A 26,591-nucleotide genomic window follows, 5' to 3' on the forward strand; every position below is an offset into this window, starting at 1 on the left:
GTCCAGGGTGTACCCCGCCTCTCGCCCGAAGCCAGCTGGGATAGGCTCCAGCATGCCCCCACCACCCTAGTGAGGATAAGCGGCATAGAAAATGAACGAATGGATACCCATAATATCACTTTTAACTCCTTCGTGAGTGCTTTTTTCAATCAGTAAGTCATTATGCCCTGTTTTTCATCCCATATTGCAGTGAACCGGTCCATTTGCCCTCTATGCACCATTCCACACAATCTAGTGCCCAACCAAAGCATCCAACAGGTTGCTGACTTCTCTGGCTGTGCTTTTTTCTCTGCTGAGTTTTTTATTGCCAAATGAATGGTGGGTTCAAGGACTGGCAAACAAAAATGCCAACGCTTGAGGCAAAAACATCAGTGAAGCTTAAGGACACAAAAGCGTAAAAATTGGTGGTACATGTATGATGTATGATGCATGTATACGTACAGTCACACCTTGGTTTTTATACGCCCAATTTTCCTCCAAAAAGTCTGCTAAAAATGTGCCTTTTGGTAGAATACTAAACATAACACAACAGTCCCTTCCCTGTACCCTAGTGTGACTGCTAAATAACCCGCCATGGGGCCAAAGAAAGTGGCAGCAATTGGATAAAGGTGAGAAATGTGTTGAATTAAAGCTCCAAAGATGGTGTCCCCTCCCCTTCTTCCACATCCACTCCTCACCATCGTGACCAAAAAGAGTCTTCAATGAAGGTAAAAGTGATATTAAATGTTAATTTCTTCATTTCATTTCTGCTTTCTGCATGCCAACTACAATTATTCTCTAAAAATGTGTTTTGTGTTCATAGTTTTGAGAGTCAGGCAGGGATTGACTGGATTGACATTCCTAATTCCTATTCACTTTAGGTTGGATCGTGAGCAAAGCCAGCGTCGTCCATCAGCCATGCTGGGTCTTCCCCAGTCTCGTTTCACTAAGAAGTTACAAACGATAACATAACATAGGCACAGTGGAGGATGTGATGTCACTGATATCTAACATGCAACCAACAGCAGCTCCACAAAACCAACACCTTCAAACACATCAAATGTATCAACAGCCAAGCTTCGTTAAGGATGCAACGTTCCAAAAGTCTAATCACAGCACTTTACAGTGTAGTGGTCTCACCCATAGCTGCTCACACACAGCAACGTCATCCAGCATCATCAGGACCTCATCCTCCTACACCCAAGCAGTGCTTGTGTGGGTTTGGTTATTGATTTTGTTACATACAATAAAGTATCCACACTCAACCGGAATGCCCCTGAGGTCAACAATGACAGCATAAAAACATTCTAAAGATTGGCAAAAATATATAACATTTGTAAATATTTAGAAATATGTAACGTAAAAGATATCCACAAAAAATACTTTAAAAAATGCAATTTTTCAATGCAATGCCAAGTTTTTATTCCCCAATACCAAAACTTCCTGTCAGCGTTAAAGTGGCACACGGGCCACAGGGAGCCTGTGACTGCTTACCTTCTTGTTGAAGCTCTGCTCCACCTCCCAGAGGTGAGCGTGGGGGTCGCCCACAGCCGTCTTGACCGCATCCTGCTTCTTATTGATCCGGTTCCTCCAGTCCTCCTCACCGCTCTTCTTCAGCAAAGCCACCCTGACAGAACCACAGAGTGGGACGTTTCACTGCAAGTTCACTCCAGTGGTGGTTGTATCCTGGATGGATGAACATCAGTCCCATCGCAACAAACCCCAAACCCCCCCTTTCCAACCACATACAACACACCTTTAAAAGGAAAAAACTACACTTCTTTTTGGAACTTTTGGTCTCTTTTCTGTGCGTATAAAAACAGATAAAAAGAGGCAGCTAAGAAGGCACGTAATGGGACGCACCTATTCGGCCTATAAAGCCTTGTGAAAAAAACACCATTTCCATCATGTGAGCTGCATATGAACCACATTGTTATTGTTATTATTGTTACGTCTAAGAACTACGTTACTGGCGTAGTGACACCTCACCACACCACAGCGGCTAGCGACTAGCTTCACCGCACACTTGCTCACAACGCCTCAGGCCACTAGCCAAAGGTAACATACATATTGGAGCTGCCGCCACTGCTGCTGTGTTTTTGTTTTTGATGCTAGGTGTAGCGTTCCTTTCTATGTTGCTATGTGAAATCAATGCACCCAGGAAGGAAGTATTCCATGTTATCATGAATGTACCTGCTACTACATGCTCACTGCTTGGATGGAAAACCACTAAACCTTGCTGGAGCTTTTTGGAGGTGTTTTAATAGGCCGAATAGGTGCGTCCCATTACGTGCATTCATTACCTGCCTCTTTTGATCTGTTTTCATATTAGAAGGCACAGAAAACAGAAAAACGTGTGTTCATGTCTCACATAAGGATTGTGGATGATGGGCAAAATTCCAAAAAAGTGCACGTTTCCTTAAAAGCCCAACGTTGCCATGAAAATGGAATTGCAGCAAGTGATAAATAAAATACCAAGTGCCTGAGTGCACTCGGATTGTGGCTTGGAAATGTCAGTGCAACCTTAGTGGGCACTTTTTTAGGGAGATGGATGAAAATGAAAATCAGTTGTGAAACATTTGGATTTTGACATGAAGAAAATGCGAGCTAATAGCAAGCACATGGAGTATTTCAAGCCATGCAACAAGAAGAGAACTTCATCAGATCAGATGTGACCCACAGAAGAAGGCCGCAGTGACCCAGCATGGGGATGTTCTCAAACACACCATGGATCTGAACCATAGCAGAAGCTGTGGTGAGCAAAATGCATGCTGCATTCAGAAAAGCTTGTTTTTTTTGTTGTTTTTTTAGATGCCAGCATACTTAATCAGAAGTGTAGCCGTCCTTCCATGAGGTCACCACCACCGTCTGCTCCGTCCAATCTTTCACCAGGAATGTGACATAACTGCGCTTACATAATGCCTTCACGCAGCGGACTAATCAATAGCAGCCTTTGATTGACACCCTTGACTACACGTGACTTTGCACAATCAAAACACACAACAAAGTACCGCAATACTACCACAATACTTGACGTGATCAACTACAGGATTGATGCTTCATTCATCAGCACAAAGGTCAATGTTGGAGATCCTTCATGTTCTTCTACTTGTTCTTTCTATCACCTCATTTTTAACCACATTTCATCTCATTCAAGACACCGTAACATCTATGGTCATTCCAACAGTTCCCACTTTCTTCTTGGTCTTCCGACAACAGCATTCCTATGGAAAATCAATGGACAGTTCCTGCATGTCTCACATCTCCCAACCCATCATTCCCACATCAAAAACTCAGCTCGTTCGGAATAACAATTTTACTCATCACTAAATTCCTCACTTTTACCACAATCCCACATTTTTCCAAACACAAATTCCCTGTGATGGGAAGAATTCTTACTATAGGGATGTCCCATATTGGCTTTTTGCCATTCATTCTAACAATTGTCCCCATCCCAAAACATTTTCCCAAAATTCCACACAACCCCCCTTTGACCATAAGAATTGTGAGCACTTCCATGTTTGTCAGCCGAGTCAAAGCATTCCCACATCCAAACCTTCAGCTCAGTCAACACCTTCAGGCCATAAAATTCTGTTTTCCTGGAATTCCACATATTCCATCCAACTGAAATGATTTCCCATAAGTGCATATTTGATTTGTTAGACGTCTAAGTGCAGTTATGGAATACTCCAGCCTTCAATACAGCTGCTTTCCTCAGGCTAACATCTGAAGGCAGCTGGAAGGGAAGGGAAGGTAAAGGTAAAGGTAAAAGGTAAAGGATGTGATTTAGAAAGCGGTACAAGAGCCAAGACCTCACCTCTCTTTGACGGACATGTGTTTGGCCGTCATGGTGTCACACGTGTCGCCAGCTCCTGGCTCGGACTGCGGCAGGCTAGCTGCTAGTTCGCTGTACGCCGAGCGCGTGTCTGCCGGCGGCGGCTGGTAAACACCTTTGGACGACGCGGACGCCGCTCTGGGCCTCACCCAAGTGGGCTCGGGCAGCTCTGCAGCAGACAAAGCACAGCCATCCAATCAATAAGCAGCTGGACAAGCATGCGTAGCCCACTCCAGCACGGCTGAAACACAGTTCACACCTCCCGTTAACAATGTGACAACTGTGTGGCTCAAATGCACACGAGGGCTGCACCCCTCTGGAAAACATGACGTCCATGAGGTCATCAGAAAATGTGCATCACTGGCCATGACGCATTTGCAAAAAGGCATGTCCTGTCTTTTTTTTTCTTTTCTTTTTTTTTTTTTTACAAATAGGCCACATTCAACCACAAAACAGCATAGTTTAGGAATTATTTAAAAAAAGGTGCGACGTTGGTCGACTGTAGTTGGATAATGTTTGCCACAATCTCTGCTAGTTTAGCATCTTATGATGATAATACTTACAACAGGACGTACTAAATCCATCAATCACTAAAGAAAAACAGTCAAGTCCGATACCTCGGTGCACTAAATGTTTCTATGAAATATGTTAGCAGGCTGAACATCACACAAGTCAATCAGATTTGGTCTTTTTTGAAATGTAGCTTTTCTTTTCGGATGCTGCTTTTGCACATATTTGATGAAAAACTGCATGATTATGGCCAAAATTGAATGGAAAAGTCTCATCATGAAAAAGCGTTTGTCCAGAAAGTGATGAATTTCTACGTCATCTGCTGATATGTGGGATGATGATGGGATACTATTGATTACATGACTAGACTACAAGTATTACAAGTATTTGATTTGGGAAAAAAGAGAATTGTGGATTCTTCTTACCGCCATTGACTGTTTGGTTTCTCGAGCTGGCAGCGTGTTCCACTTCTTCCCTCTGATGAATCTTCTGCTGCCCTTCCAGCCCCACGTGGCTCTCACAGTTCTGTGTGGGTCCATCAGTGGTCTCTCCAGACCGCCACTCATCATCCTCTCTTCCACCGTGGGGCGGAGGCAGCGACGCTCGTCTGACACTGTCCTCAGGGGAGCGCAACCTCTTTTTCCTCTTCGACATTTCTGCTGCATCCTCTTCGTGTGGCGACACGCGATCGGGCTGCCTATGGCGCTCCACTGGGTCCCGGGGCCTCCGGGTCATGCCGTTGACGTGGTGATGTGGTACTCTGCTCACGTGGATGTCTCCTGCGTGATCAGTGGACACTGTGCCTCCTCCTCTCAGCGCACAGGACGAGGATGAAGGGAGGTGTTCACCTTGAAGCTACACAGCAACATAAATGCAAAGCAAAAATGGAAATGTAAAAGTTGTAATCAGAATAAAGAAGTATATGATATATATATATATATATATATATATATATACTGCTCAAAAAAATTAAAGGAACACTTCAAAAACACATCAGATCTAAACTGGGGGAAAAATGATGTTGAATATGTTTCCTGATAATAAGTGGGTGATGTATTAGTAACAAAATGATGCCACATCGTTCGATAGAAATGAAAATGATCACCCTATAGAGGGGGGAAATCAAAGACACCCCAAAAATGAAAGTGAAAAAATGATGCAGCACACTGGTCCATTTTGCTAAAATGTCATTGTAGCAACTCAAAATGATTCTCAGTAGTTTGTGTGGCCCCCACGTGCTTGTACCCATGACATTTTAGCAAAATGGACCAGTCTGCTGCATCATTTTTTCACTTTCATTTTTGGGGTGTCTTTGATTTCCCCCCTCTATAGGGTGATCATTTTCATTTCTATCAAATGATGTGGCATCATTTTGTTACTAATACATCACCCACTTATTATCAGGAAACACATTCAACATCATTTTTCCCCCAGTTTAGATCTCATGTGTTTTCCAAGTGTTCCTTTAATTTTTTTGAGCAGTGTATATATACAAATAAATATTGTTATATACACATTATGTTACATATATATAAAATATAAGATACATTGTCATATACATAATGTATACATTATGTTATATATACTCTAAATTGTCCATAGGTATGAATGTGAGTGTTTGTCTATATGTGCCCTGCCATTGGCTGGCGACCAGTCCAGGGTGTACCCCGCCTGTCGCCCCAAGTCAGCTGGGATAGGCTCCAGCATGCCCCCGCGACCCTAATGAGGATGAAGCGGTATAGAAAATGTATGGATTATATATATATATATATATATTTAAATATAACATACATTGAATTAAAATAAAATATATCTACTATACAGTATAATTAAAATTAAATTAAAATTATACATAAGAAATTGAATCATTTTTAAATAGAACAATATTTGAGAAGAAAATGAACAATCAATGAAAGCACAAGCATTTGATGCCAACTACTCAACGTATGCGAGTGCACTTCCTGAACATCACAGGGCAAAGCCATGCCAGCTACACCCTGCACACATGATCATGTAATGCATCATGCCGAATACATGATCTACGTACAACCAACCTAATGCTTTTGACAAGAAGCAACACTTTCCATCCATGAGGAGAATCTCATTCAACTCTCTCCGTACATTTACATGCACTCATGGAAGTCTTTCCCCCATCATGATGTAAGGGGGCCACCCCCCGCACATGACATCATGGCGTACTTTGCATAATTGGCCATGACAGTGAGAACATTGGATGCTGTGAACCCAAGTTGCATACAAGACATGAGTTAGGATGTCATCTACTGGACGCTGCCTTCACAGACAGTCCCGTTATAATGCGTTTATGAGCGTGGGCCAACAGGTAGTGCCAAATGGCCTGCCACAAATAAATGAATGTATGGGAAACACTGCATCTACCCCCACACAAGCACGGACACATGGGCACATGTGGGCACCCCCGGTGTGGCAGGAGGAGCACAGACATTACAGTCTGAGCTGTAAACATAGACAGAGCAAACATGTCATGCATGAGATGTCTCCAAGAAGGTAAGAGGAAACCAGAACACTGCTGCCGTGCTTCCTCCGCCACAAACGCACACAAAACATCTTAGCTGGGATATCAATATGTCTTGATGGTTATTGATATTGATATATGGATATCAAAATGACTATCAATACGACCATCAAAATGACCATCAATATATCAATATGACCATCAATATGACTACCAATATGACCATCAATATATCAATGACCATCAATATGACTACCAATATGACCATCAATATATCAATATGACCATCAATATGGATATCAATATGACTACCAATATGGATATCAATATGACCATCAATATGACTACCAATATGACCATCAATATGACTACCAATATGGATATCAATATGACCATCAATATATCAATATGACTACCAATATGGATATCAATATGACCATCAATATATCAATATGACTGTCAATATGGATATCAATATGAGCAGTGAGCGCCCGCCCTGTCACTGACACTGCAAGATGATGATGATGATGGCGATGCTGGGCCATGCATGAAGACACAAGGACATGGTGTCCACATGAGTAGCGTCTGATGCCAGCAAGCTTACTTGAAAGAACTTGTCACATTGCTCCTCTTCATCCATCCTGTTTACATCTGAAGACTCCTAAGCACAAACATGGACATAGACGCCTGAACAAACACGTGATGCCATGAAGAAGATCAAGTCCAGCTGATGGGTGGTTTAACAGTACATGTCCATATTTAACCCTTGCTGTGTACGTACTATGAATACAACATTGATTTGATCAACTTGTGATGATCTGCACTCAGCTATTCTGCCTTAGGCTGCATTGTCCAGTGCAGAAATGATTTGTAAGCTTTTTGATATGCATTAGTCCTGTGTCCAGATGGGAGCGTGTTAGCTGTCAATCAAACGCCAGCCTGTCATCCTTACATCCATACACAGCAGTTCTGGTGTTGGATCTTATCAGATGATGTATGAGGCAGGTAGGGTGGTGACAAATACCCCCATCCAATGCTTCCAAACGTTTTACAGAGGCGTACCCCTTCAGACATTTGACCTGATGCCATGTACCCTCTACTCCTGCACACTTCAAAAACATAACCCGTTTTATCTTAACTATTCACTTCAAATATTCAACATAATTACCGTATTTTTCAGACTATAAACTGCTCCAGAGTATAAGTCACACCAGCCAAAAATGCACAATGAAGACGAAAAAAACATACCTACGTCGCACTGGACTAAGTCACATATTTGGGGGAAAATGTATTTTATAAAATCAGAGACCAAGGAAGAACACTTCATCTTGAAAGGCAAGTTAGAGTAATAACAGGCTAAGTAGGCGTCTGTTAACCTAACGTCAACTTCTTCAGATAACTACATAACTAGTTAATAACTATAGCCTAAACAACATAACTAGTTAATAACTATAGCGTAAACAGCATAACTAGTTAATAACTATAGCCTAAACGGCATAACTAGTTTACTTGCAGCTTGTAATCTGCAGAATATGCATTCGCGTTCCGTCTTTCCCAGTAGTCTTCATAAATTGATGTTTACATTTTAGTGACAGGAGTAGCAGATGCTAGCACACAAGCCTAGAGCGCCCTCTCGTGGCTGTCAGTCTGGAGAAAAAACCCAACATAAGTTGCTGCGGAGAAGACAGGACCAACCAAACCATGAAAAAAGTCCACAAAATACAGTAACTGGTTCATTCTTTTTATAGTAATCCCAGGTGACATTTTGAGGAAGTCTAACATGAGCACTGATAAATAGATAAGTCGTCATCCTACGTATAGTTTGTTTGAATGGCTTCAATTTCAGCTCGACTTTTGTCCACTCACGGTGGCTGCGTGAAGTCTGCATGTTCATTTCACACCAAACTGAAGGGGAGAGTTTAACGATCATGATAAAGCAGTATCCCAAGTACAAAACTACATCATGTGGTAGAAAAAGTAAGAATGGAGCATAGCGCCCCTCCCCCCCATCCATAAAGAGATAAAGAGCTGAAGATGGCAGACTTGTCATTGTCCTACCTGCTCCATATCACACAAAGTGATGGGTTGAGTTTGATAGCGAGTGTTGTTCCTGCGCTGACGTGCCCCCCCACTGGTGCGCGTGACCCTGGTCGGGGGCTGAGCCAGCCGGTTGAACAGCGCCATCTTCTCAGCCAGGCTGAGCGCGCAGAGGTCGGGCTCCTCTTGGCCCTGACCCTCCTCTCTCGTCTCCATCCGGGTGTCTCGTGTCGCCTGAGCCCCTGGCTCCCGTGTGGCGCTGTTGTGATGCGATGATGCCTGCAGGCTGAGGGGGAGGACGACACCCGGGACACCGAGAGACAAGGAAGGATTACTTCCGTTCATCTCATTGACCACATATGTGGTGATGAACAAGTGTTCCTCGACCATCACCGCGTTGTCTAGACTACATAAGCGCCTCTGCAGTATTACGTCACAGGGAAAAAAACACAAGTTACACTCGACTATAAGCTGTATTTATTTTGACATGTATCTCACAAAAGTCAAAACCAACAATTTATGAATAATAAATCATTTAAAAACAATTAAATAAAAAAATCACATCTGTAAATTAAAAACAATATCAATCCATACAGTATTTTCTTTATATATATAATTTTATTATATATATGTAATATATTTTCAAATAATTTTATTATTTTCAATCATTTATTTAAGTTAATGTTGGTGTATTAATTTAATTTAACTAAACATATTTGGTATTTGGTCAAAAATGTGACGTGAAGCAAAAAACAATTATTTAGAAATGTATTTGATGAATTTAATTTAATGTGGAAAGGCAAGTTATTCAAGTCCACAAAAGCACACACAGCAACAGGCTGAATAGGTTCCGCTGTGTTAACCTAACAAGTCCAGTCCAACAAGCAAGTTAGCGCTAAGCAAGTTCACCAAACTCCCGATCTCGTGCCACATGACTGTTGTACGTCGTTGTGGAGGAGGAGGAGGAGGAGGAGTTATTGGAAAAAAAGGACAAATGGTGGTGGTGGTTAGACTCTTCTAAAAGAGGTAGTGTTCTGTGGGTGGTGTAGAATTAAGCAGCCGTATTAACTCTTCATAAACTTTAATCACGCGCTCTGTCCGGGTTGTATCATAAAACTACAATGTAGCTTTCTCTCTCCTCCCCTCCTCCTCCTCTTGTTCTCCCTGTTGGTCCCATTAGCAGTGTCACAGTGCCCTCTGCTGGTCAAGCATGTACAGTATAAATATGGACTTATAAGGCAAAACACATGAAAACATAGACTAGTCAGCTTGCGTTTGTATCTCCGAAAGTTCGCACGTCGGATGTTCGTTAGTAGGGGACTTGATGTATTTGGACAGTAATTTGACATTTCAGTCGCAGCACCAGATCATCTATGAAAAACAGCGTGACTTATAAAATAAGGTTTATTAGGAGGGCGCCGAGCCCAAAGTCTTTTCATTAATTTCCATTATGAAAGGTTGACAAATGCAACTGTGGAGAAGTGACTGCAATATGGTTGGCTGTTCTGCACATGTGCATGTGTGTGTGTGTGTGTGTGTGTGTGCATGTCGCCATATCTGCCCCCCCAAAGCTGTAAACCCAGAGGAAAGCGGCAGAATCGGATCTGAAAGGTGCACATGCCAGCCATCTTCCCAAGCATAACATGCTACACGGTCCTACACAATCAGCAGAGGTACTCAGCTCAGCTGCACCACACAGGACATGCATGTCCAACGTGTGTCCCACAGGGGGATTAGCGCTCCACAGCTTGTTTGTTTGTTTTTATTGGGGACATTCCAAGAAAAAAAAGGAAAAAAGAGCAACGTTGATACTAATAATACTACTACTACTACTAATAATAATAATATGCTTTGTCAGCTTCAACACAAAGCTGAGCTGCAGGCTGTTTTATGTCTAACTTATGAGCATGTCTATGTTGGGTTGCTTCCAGTCGTTTTAGAAAGTGGAAAATATTAAAACATCCTTTGGTTTTTCACGATGCATCCCTCAGCAGGAAAACTTCACACACCTCCGACATCAGAGGACAATACAACCCAAAGCAGTCCCTCATTCCAATGTTAAAGCACCACAAAGCATGCTGGACTTCATCAGAACTCCACGTGGCTCAGTTAGTCAACATCAATCAGAGTCATGGGGTCACACGCTGGCAGGCGGGAGCGAGCGTTGGTGCACATGCATGACCCGTGTACCTGCTTGGAGGGAGGGTGGGGTTTGAGGCGCGTGCGACAGTTGTGTCAACGCTCACAGCCTGTGGCATGTGAGTGGGGGCGCTACAGGACACGCACACGCACACGCACCATAATAACAGCAAAAGAGAAAAGACAAATAGAATAGGCAATTATTTCCAGATGTCTCAAGGAGAGAAAGTCATCCAAAATATGCTGGAAAACACAACTGTACATTGATTTGGTCACAATTTATTGATTTTTTTATGATGGACACGTTGATTAACAAGTTCCATGACAGGACATCACCTGTTTACATTCGTACAATTCAACATCTTACTTTCTTAATTATAATGATGCATTTCTAACCATTTGTATATTTTGTGATTATACTGTACATATAGTGTATTAAATAGAAATATACTGACGATATTTTATAGATCATATTTTTATAAAAAAGGTTTCTTTTTTCTGGTTTCTTTTTTCTATACTTATTTATATAAATTTCTTATTGTTATATTTATGTATTTGTATTTATTTTTGACTTGATTTACTCCGTTATTCCCGTTTAATGAGAAAATGTAAATAAATGACTTATTGAATAAATGATCCGTTGTAGACATGGAGGAGGGGTAAGCATTGCTTCTTCCTACTCCTTTTCGGACACGTTGAATTGTGCAAGAGTAAACAAAGAATGCACTCAAATAGAACTTCTATCAAGTGTGCCCTTTGCTAAAAATGTAAATAATGAATCCCACTCTACTGGCAGATCTGCAAAGACGTCACCAAAGCTGTTGAGACTCACGTGGCGGCGATGACCACTTCCTCAGTGGTGACAGGCTGAGTTTTGGATCGGTCTTGTGTCCGTCTTAGCCTGCGGTCCACTGCAGCGTTCCTGGAGCGCGGCTTAGCTTCTCCCACAATATTTTTCTCCAACTCCTGGGACAAAAGTGGGGATAAAGACCGAAAACGATTGCAGTCTGACAACCTTGAAGACATTTCATGAGTACATACAGTAGTACCTCGCATTACGTAAACCTCCTTTTAGGTAAGAATTTATGTAAAGTTTTTGCATCGTATTACGCAAGACATTCCATATAACGTAAAGCGTCAAGTTGGTGCAAGTTCAGAAATTCGATTTGACAACTAACAGAGTACACTTGGTGACGCCTTCTGACGCTTCACGCTCTCATTGGCTGATTATCGGGGCACCGCCTACGCTCTCATCTCATTGGCTGACTTATCCAGTGTGTCTGTGAGTTTGTGTGAGAGACAAGCTTCTCCCTTCCTCATCGTAGTCGCCCTTAAACTAGTTCGCACGCATTGAAATCTCTTAATTTTTTTACTTTTCTTTGTGTTAACTTACCGTAGTCATGGGCCCTAAACCAAGTGTAAGTGAGAAGAAAAAAAGGGAAAAGTTGTCGATAGAAACCAAGCAGGAAATTATCCAGAAATTCTGACGCTTCACGCTCTCATTGGCTGATTATCGAGGCACCGCCTACGCTCTCATCTCATTGGCTGATTATAGGGGCACCGCCTACGCTCTCATCTCATTGGCTGACCTATCCCGCGCGTCTGTGAGTTTGTGTGAGAGACATGCTGCTTCCTTCCTCATCGTAGTCGCCCTTAAACTAGTTGATTGTTTTTGTTTTTCAGTTTTATTCATTTACAGTAATCTTATTTATTACCTTATATTATATTGAAATGTTACTCTACTATGTTTATGCTAATGTTTTCTTATATTTTCCCACCATATTTGGTGGACTTTGAATATTTTCAAGGGCCAAAGGGGTGAGTTTGGGAAGATCTTGGAACGGATTAGGCTATTTACATGTATTTTACGCTTCGTATAACATAAAAACCCTATAACATAAAGGTTCTCGGAACGGATTATTTACGTTGTAGGGGCGTCTACTGTATATGATATATTCATATACAGTATACTATTTGTTGTTTTTAAAAATGTTAAAAACGTCATTCATACATATACAAGCTTTGTCTTCTTCTTCTTATTATTATTATTATTAATTAGTAGACATTTTTTCTCATTTTTGCTGTTTTTTTGTTTTGTTTATTTTGACAATGTGCTCCGAGTTACTAAAAAAACAAACGAAAAAAAAGAGCCCCTGGGCCACGCTTAGCACCCATGCCACTGCTTTGGTAGCGCTAGCTCTTCATCAGGGTCGAGTGCGTGACGTGACAAACTCTCGTTGATTATTTAGCTGTGTTTCTGCAGCTGGAGCGCATTCATTTTTATTGCAAATGCTGATCCAAAATCAGAGAAGAAGAGGTTTATGGAGGTGGGCTGTACGCTGAGTGTCGTATCCACCCAGGAAATGAGCTTCTCCAAAACGACCAATCACAGCCTCGATGGTCCGTGTCGCAGCTGCTTAGGGATTTTTTTGGAGGTGCACGTCACGCCACGCGCACAAACTAAACAAAGAAAGTGAAACTGGCTGCGGCGTCGACCTGAGGCAGGTGTGCATTGCAGTGAAATAGTGGAGGAGCAAAAATGAGATGATATGGTCTAGTCAGTCTCCAAAGGGACAAGAATTGCCTGCACATTGGAATCCTCGACTTTAGGCCAATTCAACACTCATGCAAACGTGAATCCCTGTTCTCTTGAACTTTCCACGATGTCTCATCCAAGTGTTTCAAGAAAGCATATCAATATTTCTAGCCTTTGAGGCACCTGACAGTGAGAATGGGCGGCGTGAGAATGCTTCAAGAAGCAGTCAGCTGCAGATTTCTAAGTCAGCTGACACGCCTCCATGCATGCATGCATGGCAAAACTCACCCTGAAGAGCGAGCGCTTGGCCGCCACGCTTAGCTTGGCCCGTTCATCCAGCTTCTCCTCCTCACCTACGCAGACACACGGGAAGGAAGGAAGGAAGGAAGGAAGGAAGGAAAGGAAGAGAGGGAAAAATGAAGCATGGCAATGCCAACCTTGTGATAGCTCAGCTCAGTCACACACTTGGACTGGGAAGTCATTGCAGCATCAAACAAGTAAAGACATGAATATGTTATAATAATAATAATAATAATAATAATAATAATAATAATAATATCAGGTAGTAAAGACATGTATATGTTATAATAATAATAATAATAATAATAATAATATCAGGTAGTAAAGGCATGTATATGTTATAATAATAATAATAATAATAATAATAATATCAGGTAGTAAAGACATGTATATGTTATAATAATATGAGGTAGAAAAGATAAGCTTTGGGTTCACGGGGTTGATTGTGAAAGTCGTTGAATCATGAGCAAAACGAATAGAAAGACACTTTTTACCTTCATTGGAAGCAAACGCTGAACTCGCACAGGACCTTTAAAAAGGGCAAAAAGAAAAGGAGTTAAGAGCAAGAAGACAATAATTCCACGCAGAAGACATGAGCATGTGACGGCCGGTTAGCAAAGCTCGTGCACGGAGGATGAGGAGAGGAGTGCAGCGTTGGGGTTTGGGTAAAGCAAAGTAAGCTGGAGAGTTAAGCAGCATTACAGAAGTGAGTTCGCTTCCACAAAGAACAATTCATACTTTCTTGCTATGATCACATGTCAGCACCCCGGCCCTCAGGCCCAATCACACTGGAATCACATTTTTCAGTCTGGACCAGAATGGGTTGAGTAGAGGCGTAGCCATTCCCACACATTCAAAGTCAGGGGCAGGAAGTGGTAAACAAACCCGATGCTGTCCAGCCTTTGCTAGCGATAGTGCCAAGGAGAAGCCCGAGCTTGAACGCTTCTTCTGTCAGTTGGAAACACTTGGCCCTAAATTTGTGTTGTGTTAGTTTGCACTTTTTTGCTGAATTTTCCAAATCATGGTTCCAAATCATCATCAGCTGTTTGGACCAAAGCTAAGCAGTTTTATGTTTGGAGGTTCGTATGGAAGCGTGATGACGGCGTGCCGTTACACTCCTCACATTTTCTGGTCTGTGACAAACTCTAATCTTGCTGATGGTGGTAATGTGATTATCAAATTTTACTGTACAAAATGTTGTTCACACGCATCCAGAGCACCTAGTGGTCTCCTGGCACTCAGCAGGGGTGATGGGCTGCGTGTACGTTAATTCTTATCGTGTACGTTAACAATTCTCATCGTGTATCTTAACAATTCTCATATGTTAACTCAAGCAAAAACCTACCGCTTGCGTATTTGGAGGCTGTTCTACCTAGCGTCCATGACCAAGACATTCCAATTTACGGCTGCATGACACTGTCTGATGGAAATATTTAGAGGGCAGCAGACGGAGAGGTTCAATGTCAGTATAGGACACAGCCTTAAGCACATGCACGTGTACAGTACTGGTGTTGGAATATATTTAGTAAACAAAGAAAAGGTAGTGTTTGGTTTTTAGTTATTTGTGATTAGTATCTAGTAAATAAAGGAGGGTGTGTTCCAACTATCGTGGAATCACACTCCTCAACCTCCCTGGTAACGTCTATTCAGGGGTTCTGGAGAGGAAGATCCGCTTGATCGTTGAATCTCGGATTCAGGAGGAGCAGTGTGGTTTTGGTCCTGGTCGTGGAACTGTGGACCAGCTATACACTCTCAGCAGGGTTCTTGAGGGTGCATGGGAGGTTCTACACGTGTTTTGTGGACTTGGAGAAGGCATTCGACCGTGTTCCTTGAGGAATTCTGTGAGAAGTACTCCGGGAATATGGGGTACCAGACTTCGTTCCCTGTATGACCGGTGTCAGAGTTTGGCTCGCATTCAAGCAGTAAGTCGGACACGTTTCTAGTGAGGGTCGGACTCCGTCAGGGCTGCCTTTTGTCACCGATTCTGTTCATCATTTTTATGGATAGAATTTCTAGGCGCAGCCAGAGCGTTGAGGGGTTCCGGTTTGGTGGCTGCAAGATTGAATCTCTGCTTTTTGCAGATGATGTGGTCCTGTTGGCTTCATCAAGCCGTGAACTTCAACTTTCACTGGATCGGTTCGCAGCCGAGTGTGAAGCAGCCGGAATGAGAATCAGCACCTCCAAGTTCGAGTCCATGGTTCTCTCATGCGGACTCTTCATCGGTCCGTTGTGGTGAAGACAGAGCTGAGCCGAAAGGCAAAGCTCTCAATTTACGGGTGGATCTACGTTCCCACCCTCACTTATTGTCATGAGCTTTGGGTAGTGATCAAAAGGACAAGCAGGTACAAGTGGCCCAAATGGGTTTTCCCCGTACGGTGGCTGGGCTCTCCCTTAGAGATAAGGTCAGAAGCACTGTCATCCGGGAGAAACTTGGTGTAGAAACGCTACTCCTCCGTATTGAGAGGAGCCAGATGAGGTGGCTTAGGTATCTGGTCAGGATGTGTCCCGGACGCCTCCCAGGGGAGGTGTTCAGGGCAAGTCCGACCGTCAGAAGGCCTCGGGGAAGACCCAGGACACGTTGGAGAGACTATGTCTCCAAACTGGCCTGGGAACGCCTCGGGATCCGCTGGGAGGAGCTGGACGAAGTGGCCGGGGAGAGGGAAGTCCAGGCCTCCCTGCTTAGGCTGCTGCCCCCGTGACCTGATCTCGCATAAGCGGTAGAAGATGGATGGATGGAAATAAAGAAAATGTAGTTAGTTATTCATGATGAGTATTTAGTAAACACAGAAAAGGTTGTGTTTGGTGTTTTAGTAGTCCTCACAGCATGACAGCAGTGCTGGTTGTTAAGCAATGAGCAGCGATGCTAATGTTAAATAACGAGCGTGAGCGCGGGCATGGCTAGCTTAGCTTTTTCCACGTACAGCTCAGCTTTGCATCTGCTCGGAGGAGTGGTGGTGCTTTCCATGTAAGAATGTCGGAGCTGGGCCACCGACACAAGGCTGTCCTGAGGAACATCTTCCTTACTTTTCTTCAGCTGCCGGGGATCTTGAACGTGTTTAAGACGGCCCTCATGATCACCAGAATCCCATGCAGAGCGGCTTGGTGATGCTTTGGGTCGGATGTGGCTGGCATTCTCCATCTCTCTGGTCCTGCTGGGGGCTGTTCGCTGGTGATTGCTGGTGTGTTCTGCGTGTTTGGATGGCTCAGCTGTTTCCCTTCTTCCTCTGTGACTTGTCCTTCCAGGATCTTCTCTCTCATCAAACATCTCATCTTCTCCCCTTCCTCTGCGTGGGTCCTCTGTGCTCCTCTCCCTGCGGCGGATCTCAGAGGGCAGCACTGCTTTCCTACTCCTCAGGAGACCCTCTGTCTTAATACCACCCGACTCCTTGCTTTCTTCATCTGCAAGCTGCCCTGCTCTGGATGGAACAGCAGAGGTCATGGAGAGATAACTGGGATAAACACCAACATCTTGTCCTCCTAGGGGCCTTCTGCGAGTGTGCGGAGCATGAGGGTGACGATGCGACTGCTGAGGAATTGCCGGGTCTGCATTGTAAGGCGTAGATGACTGTTGCTGAAATTGTCTGCCGTACAGCGGAGCCTCAGCGAGGCTTCCTAGTTCTGAGCCCCTCTGGTGACCTTCTTCCTTCGCAAGCTTCTCCCTACCTCTGATTCTTCAGAGAGAAAAGGGTCTGGTTAATATTTGTACCTGAACAACACTGACAGAGTATAGCGTACATTGCATGAAGACAACATACATTCCTTGTGTTGACGGGGAATGGCGTATCAGATAGAGTGTTTGCCCCAACATTATATTTGGGGGGCAGGGCCACACCTAGAGGTCAAGGTCAAGTTAATTTAAGTTTATTTTCACAGAAGTCATTGCAGAATACTTCCACACAGAACATGTCTATACGTTGTTGTTCTACTAAAGAAAAGTCTTATTTGATGGATCTTACTGACATGACATCGTGTCGTTTCTGTGTCTACAATTTATCATCTGCTCTCTGTACTGCATTCATGTCCAACATGTGGTGTTACTTGGTACATACATTTACTTATGTTTAAGTGAGCACGGTGGCCTAGTGGTTAGCATGTTGCCCACACAGTCAGGAGATCAGGAAGATCTGGGTTCGATTCTCCCCTGGGCATTTCTGTGTGGAGTTTGCATGTTCTCCCCGTGTGTGTGGGGGTTTTCTCCGGGTACTCCGGTTTCCTCCCACATTCCAAAAACATGCATGTTAGCTTCATTGGTGTTGGAGAAATGTATATAAATGTTATCATATATTTGTCTTAAAGAATGTATCTTCCTTTGTTTGAACCACTATAGCCTCTGTATGTGTGTGTGTCTGAGCAGTAAAGTTTATGGGGCTACGGAGAAGAAGATGAAGGAACTCCTTTTGACCGCATCAGCGCTCAGCTGATTTTGTTCCTTCCTTAGTCATGATTACTTGTTATCTTTTCTATGTACTCATCCACAGAGACTCTTTGTAGATCAAGAAGAACAAACAGGAACTGCTAAACAACAGATGCTTGGAATGTTCTGGTGTAACTGTTGGATTTACGATGTGCTTTCTTTTATACACCGGACCTTTTGAACCTCCTGTTTCTGAGCCTGCTGCATGTTTACAGATTCACACTCTTGATTGTTGTTTATGTGAACACACACACACACACACACACACACACACACACACACACACACACCTGGAGAATGTCCTGGCACGTTGCAGCTGTTGTGCTCCCCCTCCCCTTAGAGCTGCAACGTGCTCTGTGTAACTAGGGAATCCCCAACAGAATAAAAGGGAAGAGAACGCAGAGTTTACTCAGAACGGATCGAGGTTGTAAACTGAGTACAACTCTGTCTGTTCTCCTTGCGAGTAAAAGCAATCTTGTTGTCTTCTTTCTTCTTTCTTATTGTTTTTAGAATGTTTTAGGTTGCTTGAACCTGACAATTGGAGACTCTAAATGGTCCATAGGTATGAATGTGAGTGTTTGTCTATATGTGCCCTGCCATTGGCTGGACACCAGTCCAGGGTGTACCCCGCCTCTCGCCCAAAGTTAGCAGGGATAGGCTCCCACGACCCTAATTAGGATAAGCGGCATTGGAAATTGATGGATTTTTAAGTGCAATAACCCATAAAAGATCAAAAACTTACAATAATAAAAGCACAATAATGATCAATACAAGATATCTAATACCATAAATTCTATGACATCAATATCAGCACACACCACACCATTCATTAGAACCACAAAAGTCAGATTAAAAATAAGAAATGAAATAAGTAGCACAGACCAACTGTAGGTTATGTAGTGTACAATGATGTGATATGATTGGTTATTAGTGTATGATGATTGCATGTCATAAGAATATGAATGGATGTGATAAGAATGTATCTGAGTGAGGGATTCAGGTGTTGACACAAGAATGAACGTGACAATGAAGTTATGTTTTAGGAACTTTGGATGGCGAGGATGGCGAGGATGATGGGACCAGCTGGCAGTCATGGCTGAAAAACACTGATTCTTAAAAGTTCCAGTTGAGGACCTTATGTACCACCCACAGATCCAACCATCCTGAACTGGTCCACATTTTAAGAAGCACTGCTCCTCAGGCTTGACGGCTAAAAGGAAGTCCAACTGCACAGGAACCACTCTGGGTCAGACACGACTAATGTGGGCATACCTCGATGGCCAGTTGATTAGAGAGTGGGTGTCGCCCTCAGCATCGGTCTCAAGCAACCAATCAGTGCACAGTTTTGGCCTGGTACTGTACAGTTGGAGGGAAATGTGACTGAAATGAGATTCTGTTCACAATGAGATCCACCTTCATGACAGGAGAATGCCCACCCACCTTCTAACGAGACCTTTCATGAACATTGCTGGCTGATTGAATGGTGCAATTAAAGTCATGAGAGAACAGATGTTTACTAAAAGACTTTACGCTATGTTCTACCTCCGTTAGATCAGCAATAAGAAGAATAATAACTCTTGTACTGAGGGGGCATGTAAAAGTAAACATCTCCATTCTTATGAACATTGCATGATTTTTTATTTTGTAAAAAAAGGAAAGAAATGATACATTTAATTGTGGGGTGTTCCATCAAAGCTGAGCTCATGCCACGGCTGTACCCCATCAAGTCAATAAAGTAACAACAGGAAAGCCCGTTATTTCATCGACTCAATGACAAACAAGGACATGTAAAGGACACGTTTGGTCATGGATGAGAGGAATAGTGCGGTGGAGAGAAGACAGAAATCGTGAAAGAAGAAATGACATCACAGCATCACAAAGTATATTCTCAAGTTAGCTGTCCAGTCCACTCCAGACTCCTCTCCCAAACTTCTATCCAGCATAGAGCCCATGTGATCACACCAACCCCTGTGCCAACGTGCTAACAGAGCAGGAAGGAGTAGGAGGGCCATCAAAGTTTGCAGCTGAGTGCAAAACCTGCCATGAACAAGTCCCCCGTGGTGGCACAGAAGCATGGAAGCTCAACACGAGCAACCTCATTGCACAATTCTAAGCAGCATGACAAAAAACAGCATGGGGATTTTCACAAGACCACGGAAGCAAAAAACAAAGCTCTGGTTCCCTCGAACAACCGACGCTCTCCCAAACGTTTGCAAAGTGTGACAAACTCCCACAGGATGGCAAAAAGTCGTTAGCTAGGGGAGAAAAGAGCTAGCCCCTGTCTGTGGTGAGTAACGTTTGTTTAGCTTAAACGCTTCATCGAGCACCTGGATCTTCGCTACATGAGACCTACAGTAACCACCACCACATGTTCCATAAAATTACACCACACATGCATGAACAACTTTATCATACCGACTGTTCATGACTATTCAAGTTCTCAGTGTGACTGATATCACTTATGACTAATACCACTGGATCATGACTAATATCACTTGATCATGCCACACTACTACAGAACTCGGAAAGCGGAAGTGCCGCCCAGACAGTTTATGGTGGTGCACCTAAGTGTAAGATGCTACCAGATTGTCTGAGCGTAAACTCCGTAGTGCTTTCGTAGTGCACAGTAAGCAAAAAGAAATGATCTACACGAGGTCCCCAACTTACGAACATCCAACTTGCCAACATTCGCGGATACGAACACAAGCCCACTGGTCTATATTTTATTTTATTTTGTACATGCTTGACCAGCAGAGGGCACTGTGACACTGCTAATGGGACCAACAGGGAGAACAAGAGGAGGAGGAGGGGAGGAGAGAGAAAGCTACATTGTAGTTGTATGATACAACCCGGACAGAGCGCGTGATTAAAGTTTATGAAGAGTTAATAGGCCTGCTTAATTCTACACCACCCACAGAACACTACCTCTTTTAGAAGAGTCTAACCACCACCACCATTTGTCCTTTTTTTCAATAACTCCTCCTCCTCCTCCTCCTCCACAACGACGTATGCTGGACCACTCCTCTTCAAAGGTAAATAACATTTATCATTACGTATTATTATATCACTTTTATTATTGTTTTTTTCATTAATTATCCTGGTTTAATATTACTACTGCATCCAAACTCATATTTACATACATACACATATACTGTATATGTATACACGTACATGTAGTACCTATATCATTGCTAATATTACCTTTTCCCCTACTTAAGAACGATTCGACATAAGAACGGTCGTCTGGAACCAATTGTGTTCGTAAGTTGGGGACTTAGTGAATAGAAAAAAAATTACTACTGGTGACAAAAAAAGACGTATGGAGAAGCATGAAAAATCATTTTATCATTGCATCGCAGGCCTCTGAATGGTAATCGCATCGAATCGTGAGGTGGCCAGAGATTGGCTATCAGCATGATAGTCAAGGCTGCAGTGTCGCTGTGGTATTGGGACACCCCCACTACGTTTGCTGAGGGCAGCCATCCAAGGGATGAATAAAGTTGCACGTGATGTCATCTGTCATCTTAGATGAAGGAAGAACATGAAAAGCAGGACTCACCCTTGTCTGCTGAGGATGTTATGGGCCTGCTGCTCGATGAAGAGGTCACCAGGTGAGGTGGCGTGTTTAGGTGCGGAGGAGGAGGAGGGTGGCGATGACACGTCCATGTAGGTGGAAGAGGACGGCTCATGAGCTGCTCCCCTGCGTTGATTCTCCAGGTTCATGAGTTGCTCCGTCTCTGAGAACGAGCCCGCTCTGGTTCGACTCATTTCGTAGTCCAGCTCGGGAGGGCTGTGGGGGGGCACACTGGGCCCTCTGCACGGGCTGACATCACGCCGTTCTTCCCCAACTAACTCCTCTTTCTTTCGCCTCTCTGCGCCCCCCGACTCCTTCTGAGTACGACTGTAGCGGGACGGATAGTCCACGTCTGTCTCCTGGTCCAAAGTGATGCCGTAGCGCTCGGCTAGCTGCCTACGCCTCTCCGCCTTGTAGCGAGCGATGCGTTCAGCTTTGGACTCTAACTTGGTGGAAGAAGAACTGCAGATGTATTGATTGGAGGCGTTGGCGTCTGATCGGCTTTGAGCCCTGGACTGCTGCTGTGGAGCCATCGTCTGCATTTCTGGCCTTTCAAATCCCTCCATCCCGTACCTGTGCACTGTAACTTGTGATTGGACACAAGTTAGTTGTTACCAAACAAGTGCATAGAAAAGACTTGTGTATTGTTAATGGCTCACCAGCACAAGGTTCACAAGGATCCGATGCACGGGTGTATCGTGGTGTATCCTCTTCCAAAAGTCGGTTGGCCACCAGGGCGGGCAGGAGAGATGGATGCCCCTCCCCCTCGATGCCCTCCAGTCGGCGAGCAATACGCTCCTTTCTACGCACACACACAAGAGGGATGTTGTGGTCGTGTTCAGTGGTGTCGTGGTGTTGTGGTCTCCCCACCTGTTCATTTCCCAGTCACTCGTGCTTGCGGTCAGACCTTCAAATCGTTTCCTCAACTCAGACACTAAATAGAGAAGAAGAAAAAGATATCAAATACAGCAACAACACAAATTCATAAGCTAGTCAATCACAAGAGCAAGCTAACAGGGACATCTGGAGGCCATCTGAGACATGGCCGTTGTTCTTCCCGGTGGCTAACATACTGACTAACACCCAATCACAGCATATGAAGCATAACATCAGTTCTATCCATGACCATATGACCATGGCTCTGTTGAAGCGTCTGTCACGTGTTCATTTTAAGAAGGAAACAAAGCTGAAATGAAACTCACCTTTGGGGAGATTAGCAGACAGACAAGCATCTATATCTTTGGCCACTTGGACGAGGTTGTCTTTTTCGTCAAAGGAGAATTCCTTCTGGAAGCTGAGGGAGGAAAGAAGAAGCAGAAGCATTTCTTACACAGACCCACTGAGCTGTGGAAGTGTGGACATTCCACACCCAGCACCGTATTCATTTCAATTTGATCAACACTCATAAATATAAATACAAATATAAATGCATAAGAGGCAGGATGGTTATGAATGATATCATTGAAGAAGCAGGCTGTATTTGCTTTGCCAGTGGATCCAAAGGACCACTTGTTCATTCACTGGCCCGCAAATTCCAGCATTTGTGGTAAAAAAAAGAATTCATATTTTTCTGGTGGGCCTGAAACATAACCCCTGTCTGTGCACTTTATGCCACTGGACTGATGGGATGTTCCAGCTCCAACACATCATTCCATCTGAGACAATACAACTCATCTCTCTTCAGTTACGACTACTTGGTCCAAAGACAACCCCCGGTTTTCACCCCAAAATTGCCACCTGAGACCAAAATGGCCAACTTCCCGTTTGTTGGGCAATATGTGCGTCCTGTCATGACGTCCTGTCATGTTGTAAAGATCCATGAAACGGGTGGCGGGGGATCTTTTTTTAAAATGTATTTATAGGAGGCGCTAGCCAGTCAATTTAGGAGTGGCCTCGTTGGGGAGCTGCACCACATGGTTCAGGCTTGGATTCTTACTTGCCATGTAAGCTTGTTACCATTTGCAGTCAATTAAGACACTTTGATGGTCAATGGCGAAGGTGGAAACTCCACCTCCATGCCACGCCCACCACGTACGCTTTACATGCAAAAGGTTTGCAATTTGAGCGCGTCGTTCTGTCAGTCATACTTTCTATGAGTTTGATGGAGGGGAAGTCCGACTTTTTCTTTGATTGGGTGGCGCTGAGACAAATTCACGAAGTGAGCTACAATTACAATTACAATTCCTTGATGTGGGACAACTCAGATCCCATTCACTTATGGGACATGAGTTGAGTTGTGATCCAGACATCCAGAAGCAAACAGTACAATGTGCTTCCAGAGAGCTGGGAAAGTCAGAAAGACAAACAGAAACACTTTTATTCCTGCTTTGATCGCAACGTTTCCAATGTTTGGTGTGACAACACTGATTGTATTGTATTTGTATTTGTACTTTATTTATCCCACAGCGGGGAAATTGACTTGTTACAGCAGCAAGCAAGATACGCAAGTAAAGAATACATAGTGACTACAACATGGTTCAGGTGGTGCAGGTGTTGTAGAGCCTGACAGCGGTCGGTATGAAGGACCTGCGGAACCTCTCCTTCTTACACCGTGGGTGTAACAGTCTGCTGCTGAAGGAGCTGCTCAGGGAAACAACAGTGTCATGTAGCGGGTGAGAGGTGTTGTCCATGATGGATGTCAGCTTAGCCAACATCCTTCTCTCCCCCACTTCCTCCACGGAGTCCAGAGGACCGTCCAGGACAGAGCTCGCTCTCCTGATCAGCCTATTGATCCTGCTCCTGTCCCTGTCCGTGCTGCCCCCTCTCCAGCAGCCCACAGCATAGAAGATGGCAGAGGCCACCACAGAGTCATAAAAGGTCCGTAAGAGAATCCTGCACACACCAAAGGACCTCAGTCTCCTCAGCAGGTGGAGGCGACTCTGGCCCTTCTTGTAGAGGGCGTGGGTGTTGACGGACCAGTCCAGTTTGTTGTTAAGGTGAACACCCAGGAATTTGTAGCTGTCTACCAACTCTATGTCCGCTCCCTGGATGTTCACCGGTGTGAAGTGAGATGTTTTCCTCTGGAAGTTAATGATCATCTCCTTTGTCTTGCTGGTGTTGAGTTGTAGCTGGTTAAGCTAACTCCAGCTGACAAAGTCCCTGATGACCGTCCTGTATTCCAGATCATTCCCCTCTGAAACACAACCAACGATGGCTGTGTCGTCGGAGAACTTCTGGATGTGACACTGTGTGGAGTTGTGCGTGAAGTCCAAGGTGTAGAGGTTGAAGAGGAAAGGGGAGAGCACCGTACCCTGAGGGGCACCTGTGATAGTGCTGCATAGCTAACAAGCGTATGAAGGCTAACATTAACATCCAGGCTGGGTGGAGGACTGGACAGCCTGCCAACATGCTGAGCTGGACCAACCCTGCATGCATCGACTTCCTTCATGATATCGCTCCAATCTTCTAAACAGACTGATGGTCAGCCAGCGCCACTGAGGACATGTTGGCTTTTGGGATGACATTCAGAAGCAAAAGCAAAACAAAGCATGCATTGTGGAATCTTACCTAAGAGCTCGCCTCTGTAGCGCTGGCTTACCAACAAGTGTGATACGGCTGTCACTGCCGATTCCTGAGGAGAGAAAAGCACAAGACTCTGTCATCATCATCATCATCATCATCATGAAGGCAAAACTGCGCCACCTTCAAAAAAATCTAAAAAAAAAAATCTAAAAAAAAAAAAATCTAAAAATCTAAAATCTAACAAGCTAGTCTGCTCGTCTTGAGAAATCATCCATCCATCTTCTATGCCGCTTATCCTCATTAGGGTCGCAGGTATGCTGGAGCTATGCTAACATGCATGTTTTTGGAATGTGGGAGGAAACCGGAGTACCTGGAGAAAGCCCCCACACACACGGGGAGAACATGCAAACTCCACAACTCCATCTGCAATAACCTTCCAAGGCTTTCCTTCCATAGCAACATTCATGCTGTTCATGCACACTCACATGTACCAATCATTTGCTAGCTAAAGGTCCCAAGGCTTGCGAGGTTAAAGACTTGCAATTGTCCAACCTGAAGAGACAAGTCCTGGCTGTATGACTTCAGGACGTCTCCATGTTAAGTATGAGCGTGTGTATGATGTCATGCCGCAGTGTTGGACTGACAGCTGGTGTGTCATCACCGCTGTTAAGTCCAATCACACGTCAAGGTTGCCTTGCCATGTAGCTGGGACAGCGCCAGGAAGTTCAAGCACATCATTGTCTCTGAGCGCTACCACGACCATGACAACACCAATACAATGCAGGACCGCCCAGGGAGACATCCTCCTTCTAATTCCTAAAACCTCACAAACACTCGGATCAGATTCATACAATACACAGCACAATAGTACAATACACAGTACAATAATACAATACACAGTACAATACACAGTACAATAATACAATACACAGTATAATACACAGTACAATAATACAATACACCATAAATTAATACAATACACAGTACAATAATACAATACACCGTACAATACACAGTACACTAATACAATACACAGTACAATACACCGTACATTAATACAATACACAGTACAATAATACAATACACAGTACAATAATACAATACACCGTACAATACACAGTACACTAATACAATACACAGTACAATAATACAATACACAGTACATTAATACAATACACAGTACAATAATACAATACACAGAACAATACACAGTACAATAATACAATACACAGTACAATAATACAATACACAGTACAATAATACAATACACAGTACAATACACAGTACACTAATACAATACACAGTACAATA

At 43.7% G+C, this 26,591-nt stretch overlaps 1 protein-coding gene across 10 annotated transcripts in view; it reads right to left on the minus strand.

Moving 5' to 3' along the window:
* Window positions 1–26,591, minus strand: part of svila (supervillin a) — a 68,963-nt gene that overhangs the window by 18,876 nt on the left and 23,496 nt on the right. For 4 of the 10 annotated variants that reach the window (XM_054765291.1, XM_054765290.1, XM_054765283.1 and 1 more), the window contains exons 2-17: window positions 25,326–25,389; window positions 23,021–23,112; window positions 22,689–22,752; window positions 22,478–22,620; window positions 21,804–22,404; window positions 19,517–19,600; window positions 16,752–17,501; window positions 14,325–14,359; window positions 13,819–13,883; window positions 11,827–11,960; window positions 11,046–11,126; window positions 8,877–9,141; window positions 7,423–7,479; window positions 4,750–5,179; window positions 3,797–3,983; window positions 1,474–1,606 (exon numbers count right to left, since the gene is read on the minus strand). In XM_054765291.1, coding sequence (XP_054621266.1) covers window positions 1,474–1,606; window positions 3,797–3,983; window positions 4,750–5,179; window positions 7,423–7,479; window positions 8,877–9,141; window positions 11,046–11,126; window positions 11,827–11,960; window positions 13,819–13,883; window positions 14,325–14,359; window positions 16,752–17,501; window positions 19,517–19,600; window positions 21,804–22,404; window positions 22,478–22,620; window positions 22,689–22,696 — 2,973 coding nt within the window. In that variant the 5' untranslated portion in view covers window positions 22,697–22,752; window positions 23,021–23,112; window positions 25,326–25,389. The remainder of the gene's footprint in view (window positions 1–1,473; window positions 1,607–3,796; window positions 3,984–4,749; window positions 5,180–7,422; window positions 7,480–8,876; window positions 9,142–11,045; window positions 11,127–11,826; window positions 11,961–13,818; window positions 13,884–14,324; window positions 14,360–16,751; window positions 17,502–19,516; window positions 19,601–21,803; window positions 22,405–22,477; window positions 22,621–22,688; window positions 22,753–23,020; window positions 23,113–25,325; window positions 25,390–26,591) is intronic. The other 6 variants (XM_054765287.1, XM_054765293.1, XM_054765284.1 and 3 more) reach the window with 5 other exon arrangements.

This window comes from Dunckerocampus dactyliophorus, chromosome 21 (assembly GCF_027744805.1).
Source record: "Dunckerocampus dactyliophorus isolate RoL2022-P2 chromosome 21, RoL_Ddac_1.1, whole genome shotgun sequence".
Lineage (NCBI taxonomy): Eukaryota > Metazoa > Chordata > Actinopteri > Syngnathiformes > Syngnathidae > Dunckerocampus > Dunckerocampus dactyliophorus.